The following is a 20,868-nucleotide window of genomic DNA, read 5'->3' on the forward strand; positions in this document are numbered from 1 at the left end:
GACAAAATGGTTTTTGAGCACCATTTCTTTTAATATAAAAATCCTATGATTAAGAGCTAAAACTATAAAACTCTTGGAAAAAAAACAATGGCAACGATCTTCGTGACCTTGAATTAATCAATATTTTCTGAGATACTATTCTAAAAGCACAAGCAAGAGAAGGAACAACTGGACAACCAGACATCACCAGAACAGAAGCTTCTGTGAGTCAAAGGTCTGACATTGACCAGCAGGACTTGTGTGTGGCCTTGCCTGGCCTGCAGCTGGACACAACTTGAAGTCCCTGCAGGTCTTGAAGCTCCTCATACACCTGTGGGTCCCTCGACAGCACTGTGAGAGGGACAGCATGTCTCCCCGCTTCTCTCAGCACCCTGAGATGCTGACAGGTTTTGGCAGGAGACAAGATCCCCAGCTGTGATTCTGCTCAGCCCTACTGCCCACTCCCTTTCGCCAGTGGCAAGTTCCATCTTACATTCGTGATCCTGAAGCAGAAAGCCTGCCCCTGGGGCTTTGCCCTGAGGGCCCGGAAGGTTCAAGCAACCTCCATCAGAGCTGGGAAGCTCTCCTCTGGTGGAAGGGTAAGCTGGGATGCAGGAAAGGGTCACCTCCCTTCTCTGCTGAGTGCAGGGCAGTACTGCCAGGAGTAGACATGCAAAGGAGCTGGGGCCACCACCCTCCCCACCAGTCATTCTGGGTCTCCCTAAGCTTGGGCCTCATCTGTGAAATGGAGACTGCAATAGTTCATACCTTCCAGAAACTTAATGAGATGTAATTCACATGCCATGCAATTTACCCACTTAAAGTTTACAATTCCAGGGCTTTTGGCATTTTAACAGAGTTGTGCAATAATCAGCACAATTTAGAACATTTTTATTATCTCAAAAAGAAACTCCACACCCTCTTGCTATCAGTTTCAACGTCTGCATTCCTCCCAGCCCCGGAAACCATGGATCTACTTTCTGTCTCTATAGGTTGGCCTATTCTGGGCAATTCCTATAAATGGAATCAAAATACGTGGTCTTTTGTGACTGGCTTCTTTTGCTTTCAGATGCTTTCAAGATTCATTCATGCTGCACACAAAAAAGATCAACATCTCATTCCTCCTTATGACCACACATTTTACGCCATGAACGCACCACATTTTGTTTATCCATTCATCACTTGAAAGAAATGTGGCTGATTTCCACTTTTGGGTTATATGGAATAACTCTGCTGTAAGCAGCATCCGTAAGGGTGTGTGCAGACTGCTGCTCACTTCCTGTGAGGATCCAGTGGACCACAGAACAGCCCCTCAGGTGTGGACGTCTCGTGTGATCTTGATAATCCACCGTGGGGACAAGTACAGCACCACTCCTGGTTTCCGAGGGGCAGGCACTCAAAATGGTGCATCTGACCCTCAGAGCAACCCTGTGGTCTCACTTACTCCCATTTTACAAATTAAGAAACCAAGTCCCTGGTAAGGCGAAGTGACTGGTTCAAGGTCAAACACAGACAGCTGGGGTTTTGCCAGGATTCAAAATCAACCATGAGACATCAAGCTGAGGCCTCTGCGGTGCATCTCATCACCCACAGAAACAGGTAATGTGGCTGAGGTGCTTTTAAACCCCAGGAAGACCAAGGGCTGTTTGAAACCCAAGTGCTGAAGAACTCTGTCCACAACTAGGTCAGGCAGGTCTGCACCAGCAGACGCAGGACTGAAGCAGGGGCCAGCGGAGGGAGGAGGAGAAAGAGGAAGATAGAGCTGCCCAGAGGTCTCCTCTGCAGAGGTCTCCAGGTGGCTGCCCTGGGAGAGGTCACATCTCTGGGGCACCCATGTGGCAGCTGGCACAAGCTCACACAAGCGAGCCTGCCCTACTGCATACAGGGAGCTCCCTCTCTCCAGCGGCAGCAAAGGTGTCACGCACAGGGCCATGAGCTTAGTGCCAGACTGCTGGCCCTCTGCAGGCACGCTGCTTAGGGATATGAAGGCTGCAGCAGGTCACAGGGAAACTGAAGGAGAAATACAGGATTGGAGGCAAGTCTCAAGAGAATCCTGCCAGCCAGCAGTGATGCGGTTGGAAGCCACTGAAGATCAAGGATTTGAGAGCTTCGAGTATGTTGGAGGGAGCCTGTATGGTGACCAGCTTCCTTCCTTCCTCCAGGCAGTGGGGAGGGAGCTGGCAGCCGGAGGCCAAGGAAGGGTTTCCCTCCCGCCAATCTGTCCAGCTAGCTCCATGATCACCTGGTTCCAGAGCAAAGGTGAGGCTGTGACATGCCTCTAAACTACAGATGCTCACACTGCAGCAGACAAGACCCCATCCTCCTGGGAACAGATTCTGCAGCCAACCGTTTGCATTCCAAATGGAAGCAGAGTTCCTCCCAGTCAAGCCTCGGATGAGATGCAACCCTGGCTGGCACCTGGAGTGACCTTGGAGCAGAAAGCAGCAGCTGGACTATGCCAGCGTGTCTGGCCTGCAGAGACCATAAGACGATACACATGTGCCCTTTCAGCTGCCACATTTGAGGTCACTTGTTTCCCAGCAAAGGAGACCAACACAGAGCCTGGCTGCTGATTCTGTGCCATGCAGGGCCATGCAGAAGGCAGAAAACGCAGTGGTTCTGACAGGCTTCTCAAACTGAGGTACTGCCAAGTCCTGACAGTTTTAAAAAAAGGGAAGAAAGAAGCGAGCGGAGCAGAGCAGGGAGCCTTGAGTGGTTCTGGGGCCCCTGCTCAGCACTACCCAACCTGGGGCCGTACACAGCGGGTCTGGCTGGTGAAACCCACCACGCTCATTTAGAGAGCTACACACTTTTCATGTGTATACTATACTTCAGTAAAAACTTTTCTAAGGAAGCCCTGACCTAAACGGCACAGACTGTGTGCCAGGCCTGCTCTGCAGTGTGGCCCACACCCAGCCCCACCAGATCCCCACACAAGGCACTGCGCAAGCTGAGGCCAGACACGGGCTGAAATCCTGGAGCAGCTACTGTGCTTCCGAAAGCCACTTAGCACTTCCCTCGGTTTCCCATCTCCTACGAGGTGAGAATACTCACAACATCCTTTCTGCCTCTTACGTTCCAGGTGGTGTGATTCTGCAATGTGATGAACAAATAACAAAAAGCTCTTGGGCCCCTGAGTTGGGTCAGGCTGGAACCCTGCGGGAGACAGGGCCATGGTCTTCAGACCAGGCCAGGCATATGCCCCACAGGGAGGGCGGCAGCAAGCAGACCAACACACCCCGAGGACAGGCCAGAGCTCTGCCAGGGACGGCAGCCCGGCCACTAGCCCCGGCATGACCATCCCTGGGCTGTCCGTCCCGCATCTCTGTTCCCTGGCTTGGCTCCTGGCCGGCTGGGGCCCTTCCTCACGCCCTACTTCCTAACTTTCCTACGATAGCTCCTGGGCAGAGCCGAGATTCCCCATCGCACGCTCAGCCTCAGCCAACCTCAGCTGTATTCTGGAGAGATCTCTCTTTCCTGAGCCCTCTGCCTGAGGTCTCCAGAGCACACAGACCAGCCTGTGTGTGTGAGCACATGTAAATGTGAGCATGTGAGTGTGCATGGTGTGCAGGGGGTGAGCGTGCCTGTGAACATGCAACGGTGTGACGGAGGAGGCTGCTGAGTAGCTGAGTGGCAGCTGTACCGGGGTGCAGGCGGCGGGTGGTACAGGGTCAGGAGAGTTGACACTGGGTTGAAGGAACTAATCTGGTCATTAGCATTGGAGGGGGAGGAAGTTTCCTGAGGCCACTGTTTCTGAACCACAGAGGGTGATAGTCATGGGCCTGGAGGAGAAAGAGCATTCCAAGCAGAAGGAACAGACAGCTAAAGCAGAGGCCTGGGGAGAGGAACGCAGCATACCCAGAGACCTGCAGGGACCTCACAGCTGGGGTGGACATGGGTCTAAAGGGAAGGTTAAGTTAAGGCCAAGGGCAAGAGAAACAGTTGGAGACAGACCTACCCGAGAGCCTGGACTTGGTCCTAAAGCAATAGGGTCTTTGGCTACAGGATGACAGGGACAGCTCTGAATTACAAAGTGACCAGTCCAACAGTCCGCAAGGCCATGGGATGGAACTTGGAACAGACGAGGTCTTGGCAGCGTGTCAGGCCAGGGCTGCCTTACCAGCACGTGTGCTGGGCTTCACTGCTCAGGGAGGACTGACGGGCTGCCTTGACCTCACGCACTATCCCGCCTCTGATTTGGTACAGCCGGCGAAAAGAACACTGCAATCTCTCCCAGGACGATTTGCTTCTCGGCCCCTCATTAACCCTATGAGCTCAGGCTGCAGCGGTCAGACCCCCATGGCATGGGGTGCAGAACAGAAGGGCCAGCCTGGATGTGGGAGCACCGGTCAGGAGCAAGGTGGCCCAGACAAGCTGATGAGGCCAGCACCGCCCTTTCTGGGCCTTCAGTGTCCAGAGGTACAACCAACAGGCAAGAGGAGAGACTGTAGGATCCTGGCCCTCCCCCACACCCCAACACGTGGCAACTCCTGGCCAAAATAAGCTGTTCAGCAAGCAGACGGAGTAAGCGGCACAGGGGAGGCAGGCGCAGAGCCCACGCAGGTTCTGTGCAGGGAAACCTGGCCTCAGCCAAAACTGAATGCGCACACTCGGCACTTCCGTCCCTGGGGGTTCGCCCTGTGAATGACTCACGTGTTGCCAGGTGGTCACCATGGTGTGCTTCTAAAATGTGACCAGAGTCATGCTAAGTGCTCATTGGCAGAGGCCTGGTTGAAACGAAGAGGCAGCTGCCAGGGCCAAAACTTGGTCACAGGGGGTCTGCATGGCAAAGGGAGACCGTATTTGGTCCCCAGAAGCCTTGAGAAGGCTCATGGCCCCTGGAGCCAACAGCTGTCCAGAGGGGAACAGGTTGGCTGGGCAGCAGGACAGGAGGGGGACCCCAATTAGAAAAGTGTTCCACATCCACAAGTCACCCAACACAGGGCTGCCGAGACCACAAAGAAGAAACAGGGGAATCACCTCTAAGGAGCCCGTGAGAATCAGGGCCTGTGCAGACTCAGCTGGAAACAGGTGCGAGGGATGCTGGGGCGCCTAAGAAGAGCAGGGGCCATCTCTGTGGAAGCCCGCAGCAGCGGTCACCGTCCAGGTGGCAGGGAGAACTGCATTAGAGTAAAGGACTCAAAAAGGCCCTGGGGAGGGTGGAAAAGCAGGCCCTGCCTCCAGAATGAATGCCACCAGCAGGTGGAGAGGGACCCCACTCCAGAGGGGGAAGGTGCAGAGAGCAGGCAAGGCGGGCTGGGGTCTGAACACCCAGGAAGGCCATAGGGCCTCCTGGGCACAGGCACCACCAGTCCAAAGGAAAAGGCCAGCCTAAACTGCCACCGAGGTCACCACCCAAGTGGCTTGAGGCATCGCCATGTCACACACCCCTCAGTCACCTGCGAGCTGTGTGGGCTTGGACTGGGAGAAACAGGGGCTGTTCAGCGAGAGGCTGCTATTCAAGAGCTGGAGAAAAGTCCAGGAAAAACGCTGCTCCCGCTGAAAACCAGCCCCGTGAGCACCAGGGGAGGCTGGGCGGGAAGTGAAGGCTATTATTTTGGTCAGCAGATCCCTCTCCAGCTCCCAGGCTTCCAGTGAAAACAATACCTCCCTTCTGCCCCCAACCCCAGCCCTGAACTTATAAGCTGCTCCCACCCTCTCCAGCGGGAGGTGGGCAAGGCGCAGGCCTGGGCTGTTCCCCTGACCAATGTTGAGTGCCCTGTCCCAATACAGAGCACAGCTCTGATCAGGTCCTCCAGACGGTTAGGAGACAGAGGCCACACGCAGCCTGCAGAGTCTGCAAGGGCCCTGGTGCAGGTCTGGTGTGGGCCTAGGGGTGGTGTGGCCTTGCAGAATGGAGGGCCAGGCTGGTTGCTCACTCATGGACCACAGGCTGTCAGTGCTGCTGTCAGGGCTGCAAGGGTCTTGGTGGTCACCCAGCCACTGTCTCAACAAACAGCTGTGCCAGGTGAAGGAGACAGGAAAGGGCAGCCTAGTCCAGGGTCACACTGAGCAGGCCCCACAGCAGCAGAACTTCCCTCTCTACATATTCCCATGCTCGGGGAAGCCTGGACAGCCCCACCCACCCCCCAGACCCTCAGCAGAGGCAGAAGCTCCTGCCTGCCCCGCCCTGGTCCACAGCTCACATCTGCCAGTTCCCCACAGATGCCTCCTGGTGGCCACAGGCTCCCCTGCCCTATTCGCCCAGGGCTTGGGCCAGTTCACAAGCAGAACACACAGCCAGACCTCAGGGTTTCCCCGCTGGAGTCTGCAGTAGAAGAGTCCCTGGAATCATGTGCAGTCTGCAGTGGTGCTGCTGAGCTCTGGGACAGCCAGGGGTCACTCAGGCCCGAGGGCCAGGCTCAGCACCTCTGCACACAGCCACCCAGACCTCCAGTTCCCAGTAGGCTCCGGCTGATGAGACAGAGATCTACTGCGGCCAGCAGCGGCTGGAGCTGCAGACAGGAGCGTCTGCTGCCCTCCCCAGACCTCCTCTAGCCAGCAGCGGCAAGCTCCAAGGAAGGAGGCATCCTGCCACCAATCCCTGCCAGGGCCGGAGGTTTCTTCCTCCTCAGAGGCTAGAAACTAGAAAATGGCACTTTGTGGCTCAATCAGGAATATCGGAGAGAGGACATGCCATGATGTCACTTGTCCTCAAAGAGCAGCCCACAGCTCCCCAGACACCACAGTACAGTGTCAGTCTGGTCCCTGCCTGCCCTCCAACCCATGTGGACACCCTCCCTTAGCCTCTACACTCAGCCACACCAGGCCTTCCAGACTCTGGTCTCTGTGCCTTGTCCCCCATATGCTGCCCACTACACATGCTCCTAGTCTCCCCTTACAGGCCAAGCTCTGTCCTGTCTTTTCAGGTCTCAGCTCAAGTGTCGGCTCCTCAGGGAGAATCAGTGATGAGAACCTCCCACTGCCACAACCCTTGACTTGTTTCCTCCAAGTTCTTAACATAACTGAGGCTGTGTTATTTCTCTTCGGTACACTTGTGTTTGGTCTACATCGTTCCTGTCCCCAACAAACATGCACACACACACCAACACACATGTGTTCACACGTGAATACAACTCCATGAAGTCAGGGGCTACGTTCACCTGATCTGTCTACTGTTGCATCTGCAATGTCTTGTGACTCCTGGCACACAGAGCCTCAGTTAAGATCTGCGGAATGAACAACTGGATGGACCTAACAGTCACTTGATGAATGATCTCGCCAACCTATGGGGAGACTGGCAGCAGCGGGTGTGGAGGCCTGAAGCAGGGAGCAGAGACCCACTTGCACAGATGTGCAGTGGGAGGCTCAGAGGACATCCTCATGCCTCACCTGTCAGTCCTCAGAGGACCGAGGTTAGCAGAGCACCAGAATGTAGTTTACCCGGCCAGCTGTACTCTTGGCTTGAGGTGGCAATGTGCCTCATTACATGAAGTTCAAGGAAACCACACTGGGCTCCATTGTAGCACAGAGCTCACACAGGCAGCATAGAAACAAGCCAGGAAGTCACGTCCCCGACACAACCCAGGAAGAAAATGGAAAACAGGGTGCCCTTTCTGCTGCCAGTGTTAAGGATGAAAAGAAGCCTAGGAGACTGCAGTCCTCTTGGGCTAAGATCCCACGGCTGAAGACTGGACAACAGACCCGCGGGGCCTCGGTGTGCATCCTTGTGACTGGAGCAAGTCCCTGGCCCACCTGAGCTCTCAGGGTTGCTGGAGTCCTCCCTCAAGAAGCACAGAGGTGCTCAACCAGGGGTGCTGGCCAACATCCGCAGCAGCTGGAGCCATTTTTTGTCATCACAACAGAGGCATAGGGCAAGGGTACTGCTAGTTTCCAGTGGGGAGAAGCCATAGAAGTCAGCAGGTCACCAAACATCCTGGATTGCACAGGGCAGGCCCTAACAGCACAGAATTACCCAGCTGAAGATGTTAACAGCGCAAGACTGAGAAACCTGAAAACAACGTGCATAAAAGTTCTTTCTACAACTTCGGGAAATGTACTGTTAATAAACATTTGTATTCCTAAGTTCAACATGCCCTGAGCTGTTTTTAAAAACACTGTCCACACACAGAGGGGCCCTGGTCAGCATGCTGGGTCAGGGTGAGACTTCGGGGCACCCTCTCCAGCCATCAGCCACCTGGGCTGTACCAAAATCAGCCCCTCCCTGGGAAGTAATGCAGTGGCAGGTCTGCCTGGGGTCCACATGGGAAAATACCTGCAGCCAGTTGGGGGCACTAAATGGTCCCACCTTCTGCAGCAGAAAGAGCCATTCCCAGGCTCCGCCCACCTGGCTGGGCCTCAGCACACAATGGGCAGATTGTGTGGCCCTCTCCACCATCCGAGGAATGGCCTTGTGACCCAGGGCAGCAGGCTTCTCAAGACTGACCTTGCAGTCACCCCAGGACAGGGATCTTTCTCTGCCTCCCATGACACCTGACAGTCAACATTTCGTCACTGCATAACACCAGCCAGGTCAGAGGTGATTCCAGATGACAACCTCTTCCTCAGAAGAATCACTGACCTGCAAGCCAGCTACGGGGAGTGGTCCCTCAGCTGCTGGCCCAAGGCGGAGTGGGCCACATGGTAGACACTCCATCAAGGTTTCCCACTGCTCTGCAGTGACAACCCACACCCTCCACTGAGACCCACAGCTATGATGCCACCATCCCATAGGCAAACCAACAGAAACCTACTTAGACCTGGGTGTTCTATAACACCTGGAGGCTCAGTTGTCACCTTCCTAACCAGAACAACAGACTGTCTCCCCTCCCTGTCCCCTTCCCCAGGAAACAGCACCCCGCGGGCTTAGCGAGGTCCTCAGTCCCTTGCAGCGGGGAGGTCCTGCTCCACAGAGGCTGTAGGCACTCTTGGCCAGGAGGGAGGGGTGGCCAGGTGGGGTAGGAGTCCCCGACCCCACCGGTCAGAAACTTAGAGCTTCACCTCCTTCCTGACCTGCCACCGAGACCTTCCAGGGGCTGCTCAGACCCAAGTCCCAGACACCATGGCCATGAGTCTCAAGCTAGAAATGGGGCAGCACTGGGTGTCAGGAGCTGCCTCCTCCTGCAGCAAAGCCGGGTCTCGCCTGACCCACGGGCAGGAAGTGCCCGAAGGCCGTGCCCTCCACCACTCCCGAGGAAGCCCGTCCTGCAGGGAGGCGCCGCAGGCTCCTGCCCTTGCCCTGCCCCACCCCTTCCTGTCCCCTGGCTGGTGGCAATACCGAGGCTGCTTCTTTCAGGTAAACACTGGTAAGAACCAAGTGGCCAGGTGCATGAGCAATTCCTGCACCCCTGGGAGGCGAGGGACCCCTTCCAGGCCCATTTCACAAACAAATGAACACAGCCAGGGATCTGAGAGGGAGTGGGACCCTGTCCTGTCACTGCGGTTAAGAAAGGGGACACTCAGGATCATGGGACACAGGTGCTGCTGGACCACAAGGCAGGCGCTCCGGCTCCATCTTCAACATGAGGCACGGCCGGCTATGGGGTCCCTGCCTGCAGAGCTCCTCCTGTATGGCAGCTCCCCTCCCAGGTGGGTCCTGTCTCCACCAGGTACACCTGCTCTTATCACAGCCATCCTGCCCCAACTCTCCTGCAGGACAGAGGCCAAGCTCCACAGTTCTGGCCCTGCTGGGACGTCCCCATGCACACCTGATGGGCAGCACCATGTCCCTGTCTGCTCCCAGTCACCCACCAGGGCCACAACCCCCATCCCAGCCCACCAAGTGCCCTGCACAAGGCTCACCAGCCCAAGGCCAGCACCCTGCTGCACTTCTGTGTCCCCCGAAGCCCATGCGCTGAAGGCTCAGTTCCTGGTGCAGCAGTGCTCCAAGGAGGAGCCCTTGGGAGTGGCTGGGTTGGGAGGGTGTGGCCTTCGGCAAGCCTCTCCACTGGGGGGTTCAGGCCGGTGCGTGGTGACTCCTGGGAGAGGCTGTTACAAACCAACATGCTGCTCTCCCTTCCTGGCGACAACAAGGCAAGAAGCTCTGCTCCACCGCATGCTCCCTGCCACAATGTCTTGCCTCCTCGCAGGACCAGAATCAAGAGCCAAGTGACCATGGACAGGCACCTCTGAGCCTGTGAGCCAAAACAAACCTTTCCTCCTCGAAGTCGCTTTTCTCACATTTTGTGGCAGCAAGGGGAAGCCGACACATTCATGCGCCAGGTACCAGGTACCGAGGTGGCAACAGGCATGCCAAGTGCTGTGAGCGGGTGCAACCCCTGCCCAGTGAGGGACCCATGACAGTGCAGGAGGAGGAATGTGAACTTGCAAATGGCATGAAGGAAAGGCTCGTGAAGTCAGGAGGGACAAGGACAGGAGCCGTGTCAATGACAAGGGAAGACACCCCTCGGGAAGGGGCACCTGGGTGAAGGAACCCCTGTGCAAAGACACTGGGTGGGAAGGACAGGCTCCACAGCTGCCATGGCAGGGCCAGCACGGCAAGCTAGAGCAAGGAGGGACGTAGGGAGGCTTGTGGCCAGGCCGTTCAGGCCCACAGGCCACGGTAACCAGCCTGAGCTTTGGTGACACAACAGGCCAGTCCATACTGTGACAAGAGGAGGATGGTAGTTAGGAGGCTCCCCTGGAAGATGCCTTAGGCCAGGGCTCCAGGAACACTGGGGACAACAAACATCCGTCCCTCCAGCTGAGCACAACAGGGCCAGAGGTCTCTGTCTGGACTCAACCTCCTTCCCCAGGTTCTTGCCAGGAAAACTCCAGGAAGATCCACAGGCCCCACGGATCACAGTCACCATAACGACCCTTCTCGGGCAGTTCTGGGGCTGGAAGACGCAGAAAAGGAGGGGCAGCCTCCGAGCCTGTGGCCACCCCGGCAAGTGATGCTGGGAGGGACAGTGAGGAGAAGGTTCCTGCTGCCCCCCTGAGAAAGCTGCTGGAGAAGCCAGGAGGCCCCTGGGGTATGGCCAGCCCCACTCACCCATGTGGACAGGACCCCAGAGGGACCTTTGCCCAGCTCTGCACACTGATAACCAACTCTCAGGCACAGTCACGGAGGCAACAGGCTGTGGCTTCACATGAACCATGGAGCAGAAAAACAACTGAATCATCCCCGTGACTGTCCAAGCCAAGCCATCGTGAGACTAATCAAAAAAGGGAAAAAAAAAAAAAAAAAACCCAGATTGGGATGTTTCCATAACAGCGAGCTTTACGACCTGCTGCAGCACACCAGCCTGTATGTGATAACCAGGACCAGGCCCTCCACCCGCCTACCTGCGCACCAGAAAGAACAGTCTCGGCTCACACCTCCTGCCTCAGGGACCAGGGGTTTACGGAAGCATCCCACAGCGGAAGGCTCCACAGTTGTCAGGACTGTCTCAGAAACTTCGTCCTTGGCACACAGTCCTAAGCCCTTACCCAGGGACCTGGACTCTGCCTGGGAAGAAGGCCCTTCAGGCAGAGTATCCAGGACAGGCGGAGAGGGCTGCTTTGCAAACCCCCACTGGGGTCTACCTCCCACTCTGAAGTCCACATGCTCTGACTGTGGCATCCCACAAACCACACCAGAACCCCTCATTCATGTCTCCAGAAAGAACATTCAAGCAGACTCTGAAAACGAAGGGCATGGTCAAGGTCGCGGGTCAGCCACAGAGTTCATGTGGCTTGGCTCTGAACCTGCACCTCTCCTGTTGAGGGCGGGGGACAGTGGGTCAGCAGTGACAGCACTGTGCCTAGGCTGCAGGAAGCCTCCTCTGTACCCTGGCCCTGGAGCTCCTGGGCTCTCTACATCAGCTGCTGGCTCCTCTCCTCAGTACCCTCTGGAAAGCCCGGGGTGTACTCTCTTCCTCAAAGGATTGTTCTCCTCACAAAGGAGGAAACTTCCTGGTCTTATCAGATATCTGGCTTCACTGAAACCCACGCTGCAAGGAAAATTTACCCTAGAAATACTAGGGCTGGAAGGTTTGCATGAGGTCACTACCCCTGGGTGGGGCCAGCAGGGTGTGTGCCCTGGAAGGGACAGACTTGGAGACCCAGCGAACCCCCACTGTACCGGGTGGCTGGCAGCCTTAAGCCTCACATCCACGTCACCCTGATACGTGTCCTCACTCTGCCCACGGCAGGTATGCAGGAGGGCAGCTCTCACCACTGTTGGCAGTCACCTGCACTGGGCTGAGAGTTCCAGAGCGTCCAGGGCAGCAAGGACAGAGCAGCTGTTCCATGACCCTGGGCCCTGGCCCTGGCCCTTACAGAAAGGTGGTACCTACCAAAGTAACAGTGGTGTCGTCATGGGAGCTACAGCAGCAGGAAGGGCCACAAGCTCTCAGCAAGTACCAGGCACCTTCACACAGGCCGCTCACTGCCCAACCCAGGAAGGAGGAGCCACCAGTACCTCATTATAATGACGAGGACACCAAGGCAGGGGGCGCCACCCAGGCAGAGAGTCCAGAGTCTGGCATGGAGTCTAGCAGGTGGGGGAGAGCAGGGTCCAGCCACTCGCCACTTTCTACCTATGGAGACTTGAGAAGCCACCCGACCTTCCTGCACCTGTTCCACACTTACACCAGGAATGACAGCAGCTTATTGCTCAACGAGCAAATCTGTTAACAGGTACGACTGCTTCAGAACGGGGCCTGGTGCACCGTGGCTGCTCTGAAATGTTTCCTGCCATCATAACTGCTATGGTGACGCACTGCCCAGCCTTGCCAAATGGAGCTGCTCGGCAGGATTCCTGCTCGACCAGCATCCTTCAGTGGGATTCAGCAGAAATCCCTGTCCCAAAGGTCTGTGCAGCTACCAGGCTCAGCTGTGCTGCCCAAAGACTGTTACCTGAGGCAGCACTGGCACAAGAACTGACACCTGGAGGCCTCCTGGAGACAGCTCTGGGACAAGGAAGACCCTGCTTCACTGGCCACCAGCTGGGGCTACACCCAGGATGCTGACGGGGACCAGGACTCAGGAGGTGGCAGAAAAGCCACCCCTGCAGGAATGCACAGCCAGTCCCTGAAAAAGCCAGGACTGAACCCTGGCTCTGCCCGGTCCCTGTGGGTGCACTACACATGCTTCCGCGCCCCAGCCTCCGGCTGTGCAGCTCAGCTGGAGGCTCCTGCACTGAGGGGCTGCGGAGAGTGCATGGCCTCAGCCCAGCCCCACCAGAGGACCGGGGCTGGACAAGCAGTGGCTGAGCTGGCAAACGCAAGCTGTCCTGTTCGCGCCTTCACCCAGCGTGTGGAAGAGCTCATGGAGCACGGCAGGACCTCTCGGGCACAAGGTGGGCTATGCCCGAGGTGGGCTGCGCCCAGTGTGGCTTCACCTGACCAACAGGAGGAGCAGAAAGAAGAAAAGCAAGAAACTCACACATAAGACAACTGAGGCTCCGCAGGTCACCCAGGACCATGACCACACCTTTCCCACGGATTCAGCCCTAGGAGAGGACAGGAGTCCAGCACACAGCAAGGACGCCAGACTGCTGGCCGAGTAGAGGCCCTGGAGGCAAGACAAACCCTCCCCCTGTCTGCCACCCCCAGGCATGGGAGGCTGGGAGCAGCTGCCACCGTGTGCCCATCACTCCCAGGTGGGAAGGAGACTCTGCGGCAGGGAGCAGCCAAAGCAGCGGGTGGGAGCCACAGGAAGCGAGGGACGCTGAGGCCACTGACCCTGAACACGTGGAAGAGAAGAATACTGTCAGCAGGCGGCTACTATGTGACAAGAGCCCCTTTGTCCCTTGAGAAAGAAACGATGTCACCTCTCCAATTATCGCATAGGAAAAGTGCTAGCTCAGGCGCCCGTGCTCCAGGACTGGACGCCCACTGTTTCAACACGTTTATGGACAACATGACTTTGTTTCTTGTGACCCCCGAGCCACTTTCTAGAGGAAAGAATCACATCTGTCCACAAAAAAGGAGGCTGCTAAGGAAATGGGTGGGGAGCAGGGAACCGCTGAGGGGTCTCAGGAGGCACCCGAGTCGTGCTCCTCTGGGAGCACACAGGGCCAGTGACGAGCAGAGAGGGGCTCTCCTCCAGGGCAGGACTTGGCACAAAGGCCCTGGAGGCCTCCTTGCTCCCAGCGCAGCCAAGTGGGGGCAGTGTGCCTGGGAGGTGTGCAGGCCACGCCTGGACTCAAGCACTCTGGCAGCAGCCATGTCTACACAGGCAGGGGGCGGCAGGGGGCCAGCCACGCCTGGTGTCAGTCTCCACATTCTACCAGGCCCATGAGACCAAGGCCTCATTCACAGGGAAGTACCTGCCCATGAAACCACATCTGGCCAGTGCCAGTCACTTCCACGGATGTCACACCCATGGCTGCTTCGGCTCTCAGATTGCCAGGACATTCCTGGGCCTCCCTCGGCCTCCTGTGGTCCCACGGCTGCAGGGCACCGGCCTCACTCACCTGGAACCTGTGCACCAGCTCCAGGGACTGGCTGTCGTTCTGGTCCGCTTCAAGGATGACATCAGTCAGCTTGTGGATGATGACGTCCAGGGGACCCTGCTCCTCGATCGGCCGGCTGAGGTTCAGCTGTGGTGGGACACAGACAGAAACTTCAGCACCGGAGACCACTGCACCCTACTGCCCACCCCAGGCACACGCCAGAGAGGACGAAGGTCCTAAGGGGCCACGGCCAGGACGAGAGACGCCTGCAGCCCCACAACTCGTCTCTCCTGCTAATTCCGGAGGGCAGCCTCCAAGGTGGCGCTTCTGGTCCCCAAGCCCCATAGCACCCAGGGACAGAAAAGACACAGAGCCCAGTGAGGCTGTGCAATGGCCGTCCAGAGAAAACACTGAACACATCTCTTCTGCCAATGACCTAGAGACACCAGGGCTCAGAGAGGTTCAGTACGATGACAAGTCAGACAGCAGATCTGAACCTGGATCTAAGTGGATATTCCTTCCACAAAACTACAAAAACTCTCAGCAGAGCTGGGTGGTCTCGGAAGATCTCAGAGTCCCTGTCTCAACTACCCAGCAGCTACCCGCCACACACTGACCTGGCTCAGCCTGACCCGCAGAGGTGTGTGGGCTGCCTGGAAGTCCAGTGCCGCTCACCCTGCTCCCCTGGGAATGTGTTTATTTTTCCAAAGAGGACTAGGGGTTGGGAAGATCAGGCCCCAAGGGAGCCAGAGCTGGGGGCGGACAGCCAGCATCACCTGCCAACAGCCAGGAGCACCTGCCATCAGGCTTCCTGACATGCCAGATGTCTGCTGCAGGCACATGGCCACTACCACCTGCAAGGCCAGTCCCTTGGAGGCAGTGGCGCCAGCCCGGCACCTGGCTGACCCCCCGCATGGCCTCAGAAGAGGCCAGAGGAGGCCACAAGCCCCGCCCCTGCCCTTGTCCCCACCCCCAAGTGCAGCTCCCTCCAGGATGCAGGCTGAATCAAAAGACAGCCAAGGATAGTCATTCCAAGCAGGCACCACGCGCACGGCTTACGGGTTTGTTCCAGTTTATTTCCAGCCACTCCGAGAAACGATTTCACAGTGAGGAGAGCGAGGAGCAGCCTAAACACCTGCCTAGGTCAGGGAAGGAGGGGTGGTGCTGCTGGCAGCCAAACTGGAACCACAAGGGGTGCCTGACGTTCAGTCCCCCTCCCCACCCACCATCTGCTCTGTGCCCTGTGCCGGCCATGCACTGGCCCTGTCCTCAAGCCGCCACCTGGCTCCTGGTCCTCTGGCCAAGTGAGGGCACCAGGACACCAGAGAATGCAGGAGAGGAAAGAGGTCAGGTGTCCACCTCTCCGTCCCCACATGCCACCTCCAGATGCGCTCCTGGCTGTAGTCACAGTTCCTCTCCCACAACAGTCACCATCGCTTTGGCGCCAAGGAACGCTTGTTCTCCTTGCAGTCCCCTCAGCCCTGCTTCACCTGGCCACACACAGTCCCTCTGTGTCCCCTACATTAGCTGCAGAATGGGCAGTTCTTTCCTGACGTCCTCGACTCTGCTTTTTAATCTTCGGCAGGAAGGATGTTGAGGGCTCACCCTGACGTAGGGACACCCCAACGTCCTGACGTAGGACCACCCATGGTGAGGAGCCCACGTACCCACAAACATGGCAGGACTGGACAGTCGCTGTCTCCTCAGGCTCCTAGACCAGGAGGGGAAGGGGCTGGACCGAATGTCTTCTGAGACTCGGGCACACACTGGTCAGCACAGCAAGGCCACCTTCCCAGACCAGGACACAAGCACAGGAAGGAAAAATGGCCAACCCAGCCAGGCAGCTGGACACAGACAGATGCCGCGCAGCAAAGCCATGTGCCAGTCCCTGCCATGCCACCAGTGATCATCCGCAGGCCTCGGTCTCCCCCTTGGGAAAAAGGGGACTACAAGGGCCTTCCTGGCTCTGTGCACAGATCCACAGGACAGTCCCTTGATCCCTCCCCTCAGAACACCTGGATCTGAAGGAAGGTGGGGAAGCCAGTGGGACAAGCTAGGAGAGAGGGGTGCACAGGGCACCAAGAGGCCCACCCACCTCTGCCGCGCTCCACTGTGACGGACATAAGAGGCCAGTACTCTCAGACCCAGGAAGCCACAGACAGAGAAGTGGGTCACTCAAGTGATGCTGGCACGCACCCTGGGCCTGTCCCCACGCTGCAAGGAGACAGGTCCGTGTATGAGGAACCGGGGGGCCCTGACGACTGGGGAAGGAGGTGGACAGAGGGACACCCTGGCATCACCCTGAGGCCGGTAGACCTGACGACCACGGGCTGTTTGGAAAATAAGCTCTTGGCATTCCTGGCTGCTCGGCTGAAGGTAAACAGTCGAGTCCTGGAAGCCGGCCACCTTCCTTTGTGTATTTTCCGAGCATTTTTATGCCAGCGCAGCCCTTTCAGGGGAACAGCAGCTCAGGACACGCATGGGCCTGGCCCCTCCCCAGCGTGTCGGCCTCCTGCAGGGGCACGGTGGGGCTCCGGTGGCTCTAAAGACTTCTGTGCCGTGTTCCCTCAAGTGACTGGACGTGCTACGATCACCCCACTCGAGTCTGTTCCCTTGAAAATGCCTCCAGAGCTTAAATCTCTCCCCACTGGCTGAAAAGGAGGAACCAGATCTCCAGAACAGCCTGGTGGGAGAGGGGGCAGCTCTGCAGGCCAAGGACGCTGCAGCAGAGGGACCCTGAGGAGAGGGGACTCCACAGAGGAGGCACAGTCAGGAGGGGACTCAGAGGGTGCCTCTGAAGAGGGACACAGAGGCCGGTCTCCCAGATGGGTGGGGTGAGGCCAGGCCTAAGAGAACGGGGCAGGTGGTCGGCTGCTTTTCTGACGACACCCTGCCCTCAGGGAAGCAAGCTTCCCAGGAACTTCCTGCTCTCCTCTGCAGAAGGGTCTGTCCCTCTCGGTGTAGTGAGAGTGTCTGGATGACCGGGGCCCCACTGAGGCCAGAGGAAGTCTGGCTTTCGCTTCCAAGTCACGCCATCGTGTGAGGCCCACGCTGGACACCGGACAGTGTGGTGCTGGGGAGAACAAGGGGCCACTGTCTCCTTCAGCAACAAGGTCAGCGAGGTTCACCGGAGGGGGCAGGGCCTGCAAAGCCCAGTGGCCCAAGAGTCACCTCTGACTTTTAAAATGACTAACCTAATCTTTCTCCTCCTGGTAATTAGGCCAGCGACACCCTGACATGCTCGCCTCCCCAGGACCGGAGATCCACCTGGCCCTGCTGCCTCTCAGCTGGGGAAGGCTGATTAACGTCTTCCGCCTCAGTTTCCCCACTCGTAAAATGAGGAAAACACTAACTCCTCCCTACACCTCACGGGGCAAGCGGGAGTCCCAGAGCAGAAGTTCAATCCTTTACACTTCTCCACTCACCCCGCTCTCAACAGGAAGACCTAAAGACTCCTGCCTCACTGTGTCCCCGGGACCCTTGGCCATCCCTAAAGGGCGGCACCATGACTTCCAATCACACAGCGCTGGACTCGGGCCGTGGTCTCCCGCCCCACGCTGCAAGCTGCTCGTCGCCTCTGGCTTCGGAGTCCTTCACTGTGAAGCACCTGGCACCCCAGGACCACGGAACCTGCCACTTCCTGTAGAGGCCTGAAGGACCCCGAGGCACACAGAGCTGCAACAGAGCCACAGTGGGAGAGAGACAGAGGGCAGGGAACCTCAGCAGCCCATCTTGAACGCAGCCGGCCTTGCTGGTCCCTGCGCACCAGGGGCCCTGCCATTCTCACACTGGTCTGCGCCAGAGCCATGAGAGAGGCAGGGCGTGGGTGAATGCTCTGTTGGGCTCTCAGCTTCACGCTCACAGTGACAGAACCTCGCCCGGGAGTGCCGCCCACTCAGGAAATGCCAGCCACCATGCTTCCCTCTCCTCGGTATTCCCCCTCTCATGGGCCAGCGGGAGCCTCCCTGGCAACGTGTCACTGGAAGCTCAACACAGGCCAAACCTGGATTCTGCAACGGCTGGTCCTGGTACTGCCTCATGGTAGAGTCCCCAAAATGCTGCCACAGCAGACCTCTCCGTGGTGGTCAACAATGACAACTAACCTTGACGAAGGTCATCCTGGGCTACGTGCTGGCCGACAAGCGCCAACAATATGGAGTGCAGATGAGGTTATCCAGCCACAAGAGTTTAGGGACACACCCAAGGGCATGGGGTTGCAGCACCATGGAAACCGAGATCTCTCCTGCCAAAGCCAGACAAGTACCCTCCACTCCAGAGGCCCCGGGTGCCTGGGCTTTCCTTCAGCCCCCTTCCCCCAAGCTCCTCTGTGGAGTGAATTTTCAACTCTGACCTCAAATGCAAGCCCTGCATCAAAAGTGCTGCCCCAGCCAAGGAAGAGACAAGTGGCCCGGAGAGGCGAGAGGACACCGGTCTGCTCCATGCCTCCATGTCCTCCTGAGCAGCTGAGGATCGGGATGGTTTGGCCACGAAGTTGGTGTCACAAGCCGAAGCAGGTCCCTTGGGCCGGAGAGGTTGCGTCTGGGCTCCCCACAGATTCCAAAAGGGAGCAGGCCCAGAGGGGTCAGCGCTGGCATGTGTCTCTCCGTGGGCCTGGTTCCAAAGGAAGGCCAGGCAAGGACGGAGGTTTTCCTCGGCAGGCAACTCTCTCTTAGGGAGCTCCCGTGCCCCTCGGCAAGGTCAGGAGCTGGAGCTCATCTGGCCACCAAGACCTGCCAGCAGGCTGGACCAAGGATGCAGCTGGTCATCCCAGCCTCAGCCTAGGACCAGGGCAGGAAGCTGTGGAATGTGCTCCTTGACCCAGTTCCCAGTCTCTCAGAAACAGTTTTCCAATTACTAGGTAACGGGAAGAATGACAACCTGCTTACGGCACAGGAGTGGACATTTCCCCTCTGCAAGACAAGGGGCAAGGCAACTAAATGGCCAGATGACAATGCCTGGTAGTTCCAATGTCCTGGGAAGCTGCGAGCAACTTTATTTCAAAGAGCCACCCAGCAAGCATGCTCCACAAGAGCAGCACTGACCCTGCATTCTCAGGAGCTCAGAAAGCCCCGGACTGCGCGCGGTGCTAGGGTTGCAGAGCAAGTTAAAAGATAAACACCCCACACCCTCTGGCCCAGAAAGCCCGCTCCTGGACGCTGGCCTAAGGAAAGGATGTGCAGGTGAGCTAGCTTCTGGACCAGGGAACTTCTCAGAGGCCAAGATGATAAGAGGGAACACAAATAAAGACCTATGCTAGGACGGGACAGCTGGGCAGTGATGGGCTTGCCCACCACAAGGGGCTATGTGAGAGCCACCTAAAGGACAGCGAAGGGGTCTCGGTGGACGAGGTCTTGTGCCTGTATTACAACCACGTGAAAAAGCGTTTGCCATGGGAAACACCAGAGAGGAAGCACGAAACGTCAGAGAAGGGCAACAGGGACAGCAGCCCTTCTCTGGGCACATGGGGCACTGTCCCTACTGGAGCCTGGGTAACTGGCTATGACTAGCTCTAGCCAGCACCCTGTCACTTCCAGGGCAGAGCACTTAATGGCAAGTGTGAGGGCCTCTGGGGCTCTCTCCTTCCCCATCCTGGCCCAGTGACCTTGGAGAAGGCTACTTGGGAGCAGCAGAGTGGCCCTGTGCACTGTGGCCCTATGCACTGAGTGAGCAGTGCCTCAAGGGCTTAAGTGACCAGAACCTTGGGGTCGCCTGTGACACAGCTGCCTCGTCTGTCCTACCCAGACAGGTAGTTCTCAACCCCAAGGTTGTCCTCTCATTCGCTGGGAAAATATAAGTAGGGAAGGGATGGGAAATAGGGAGAAAAGGACACGCCTGCAAATGGCCCCGCTGGGCGCTGGGTCTTGCTGGGTTTTATTTCCTTTTTTCTTTTATTTTTTAATTATAGTATCTGGATGAGACAGAGGAACAGGGATTTACCCTGTGAGGGGGAGATTACTTGTCTGATCCCTGAGGATCAGAAGGCAGAAACCTTGAACACAGCCACACCACGGACCTGGCTGTCCTCCAGCATCCAGCAAAAATGGGTCCCTTGATCCCAAGCGCTGCGGCCAAGCGGGCTGCTTCATCTTTGTTACTGTTCACTGTGGTGCCCTTGGGCCCGAGACGGACAGGAAGCAAGCCCTCCCTCCGTCGCCAGACCCATCTCTTCCTGTCCTGAGGGGAAAGCACAAGTCACGGGCTGGCAAAGAAAAAAGGGAAGGAGCAGGAAGGGGACTGGCAGGTCCAGACTGCGTGGCAGGGAGTCAAAGGCACCAGATCTGAGGCACTGTGAGTGTGCGTGCCTGTGAGTGCGTGTGCACAGGCGTGGGGAAGGAGCAGGTCCCACCGATGGATCTGAGCCAGGAGCAAGTTCACAGGGTCCTCCTGCCCTCCACACTCCCATCTCCATGGAACACCAACTTCCTTGTTCCTGAGCTTCCCCAGGCACAGCATGGCCTCCTCCCAGGGCAGAGGGGTGCCAGGGATCAGAGGGCAGAGGCTGGGTCCAGCTGTGGAGGCATCCCTCACCTCCAATAAGCCTGTTCCCCACCTGCAAAGTGAGGGTAAAA

General features: G+C 57.5%; 1 protein-coding gene across 2 annotated transcripts in view; it reads right to left on the reverse strand.

Moving 5' to 3' along the window:
• Positions 1-20,868, reverse strand: part of Itpk1 (inositol-tetrakisphosphate 1-kinase) — a 137,581-nt gene that overhangs the window by 46,523 nt on the left and 70,190 nt on the right. For both annotated transcript variants that reach the window (XM_047540209.1, XM_047540210.1), the window contains exon 3: positions 14,321-14,446. In XM_047540209.1, the coding sequence (XP_047396165.1) occupies positions 14,321-14,446 (126 nt within the window). The remainder of the gene's footprint in view (positions 1-14,320; positions 14,447-20,868) is intronic.

Source organism: Sciurus carolinensis, chromosome 2, assembly GCF_902686445.1.
Source record: "Sciurus carolinensis chromosome 2, mSciCar1.2, whole genome shotgun sequence".
In the NCBI taxonomy this organism is placed as follows: domain Eukaryota; kingdom Metazoa; phylum Chordata; class Mammalia; order Rodentia; family Sciuridae; genus Sciurus; species Sciurus carolinensis.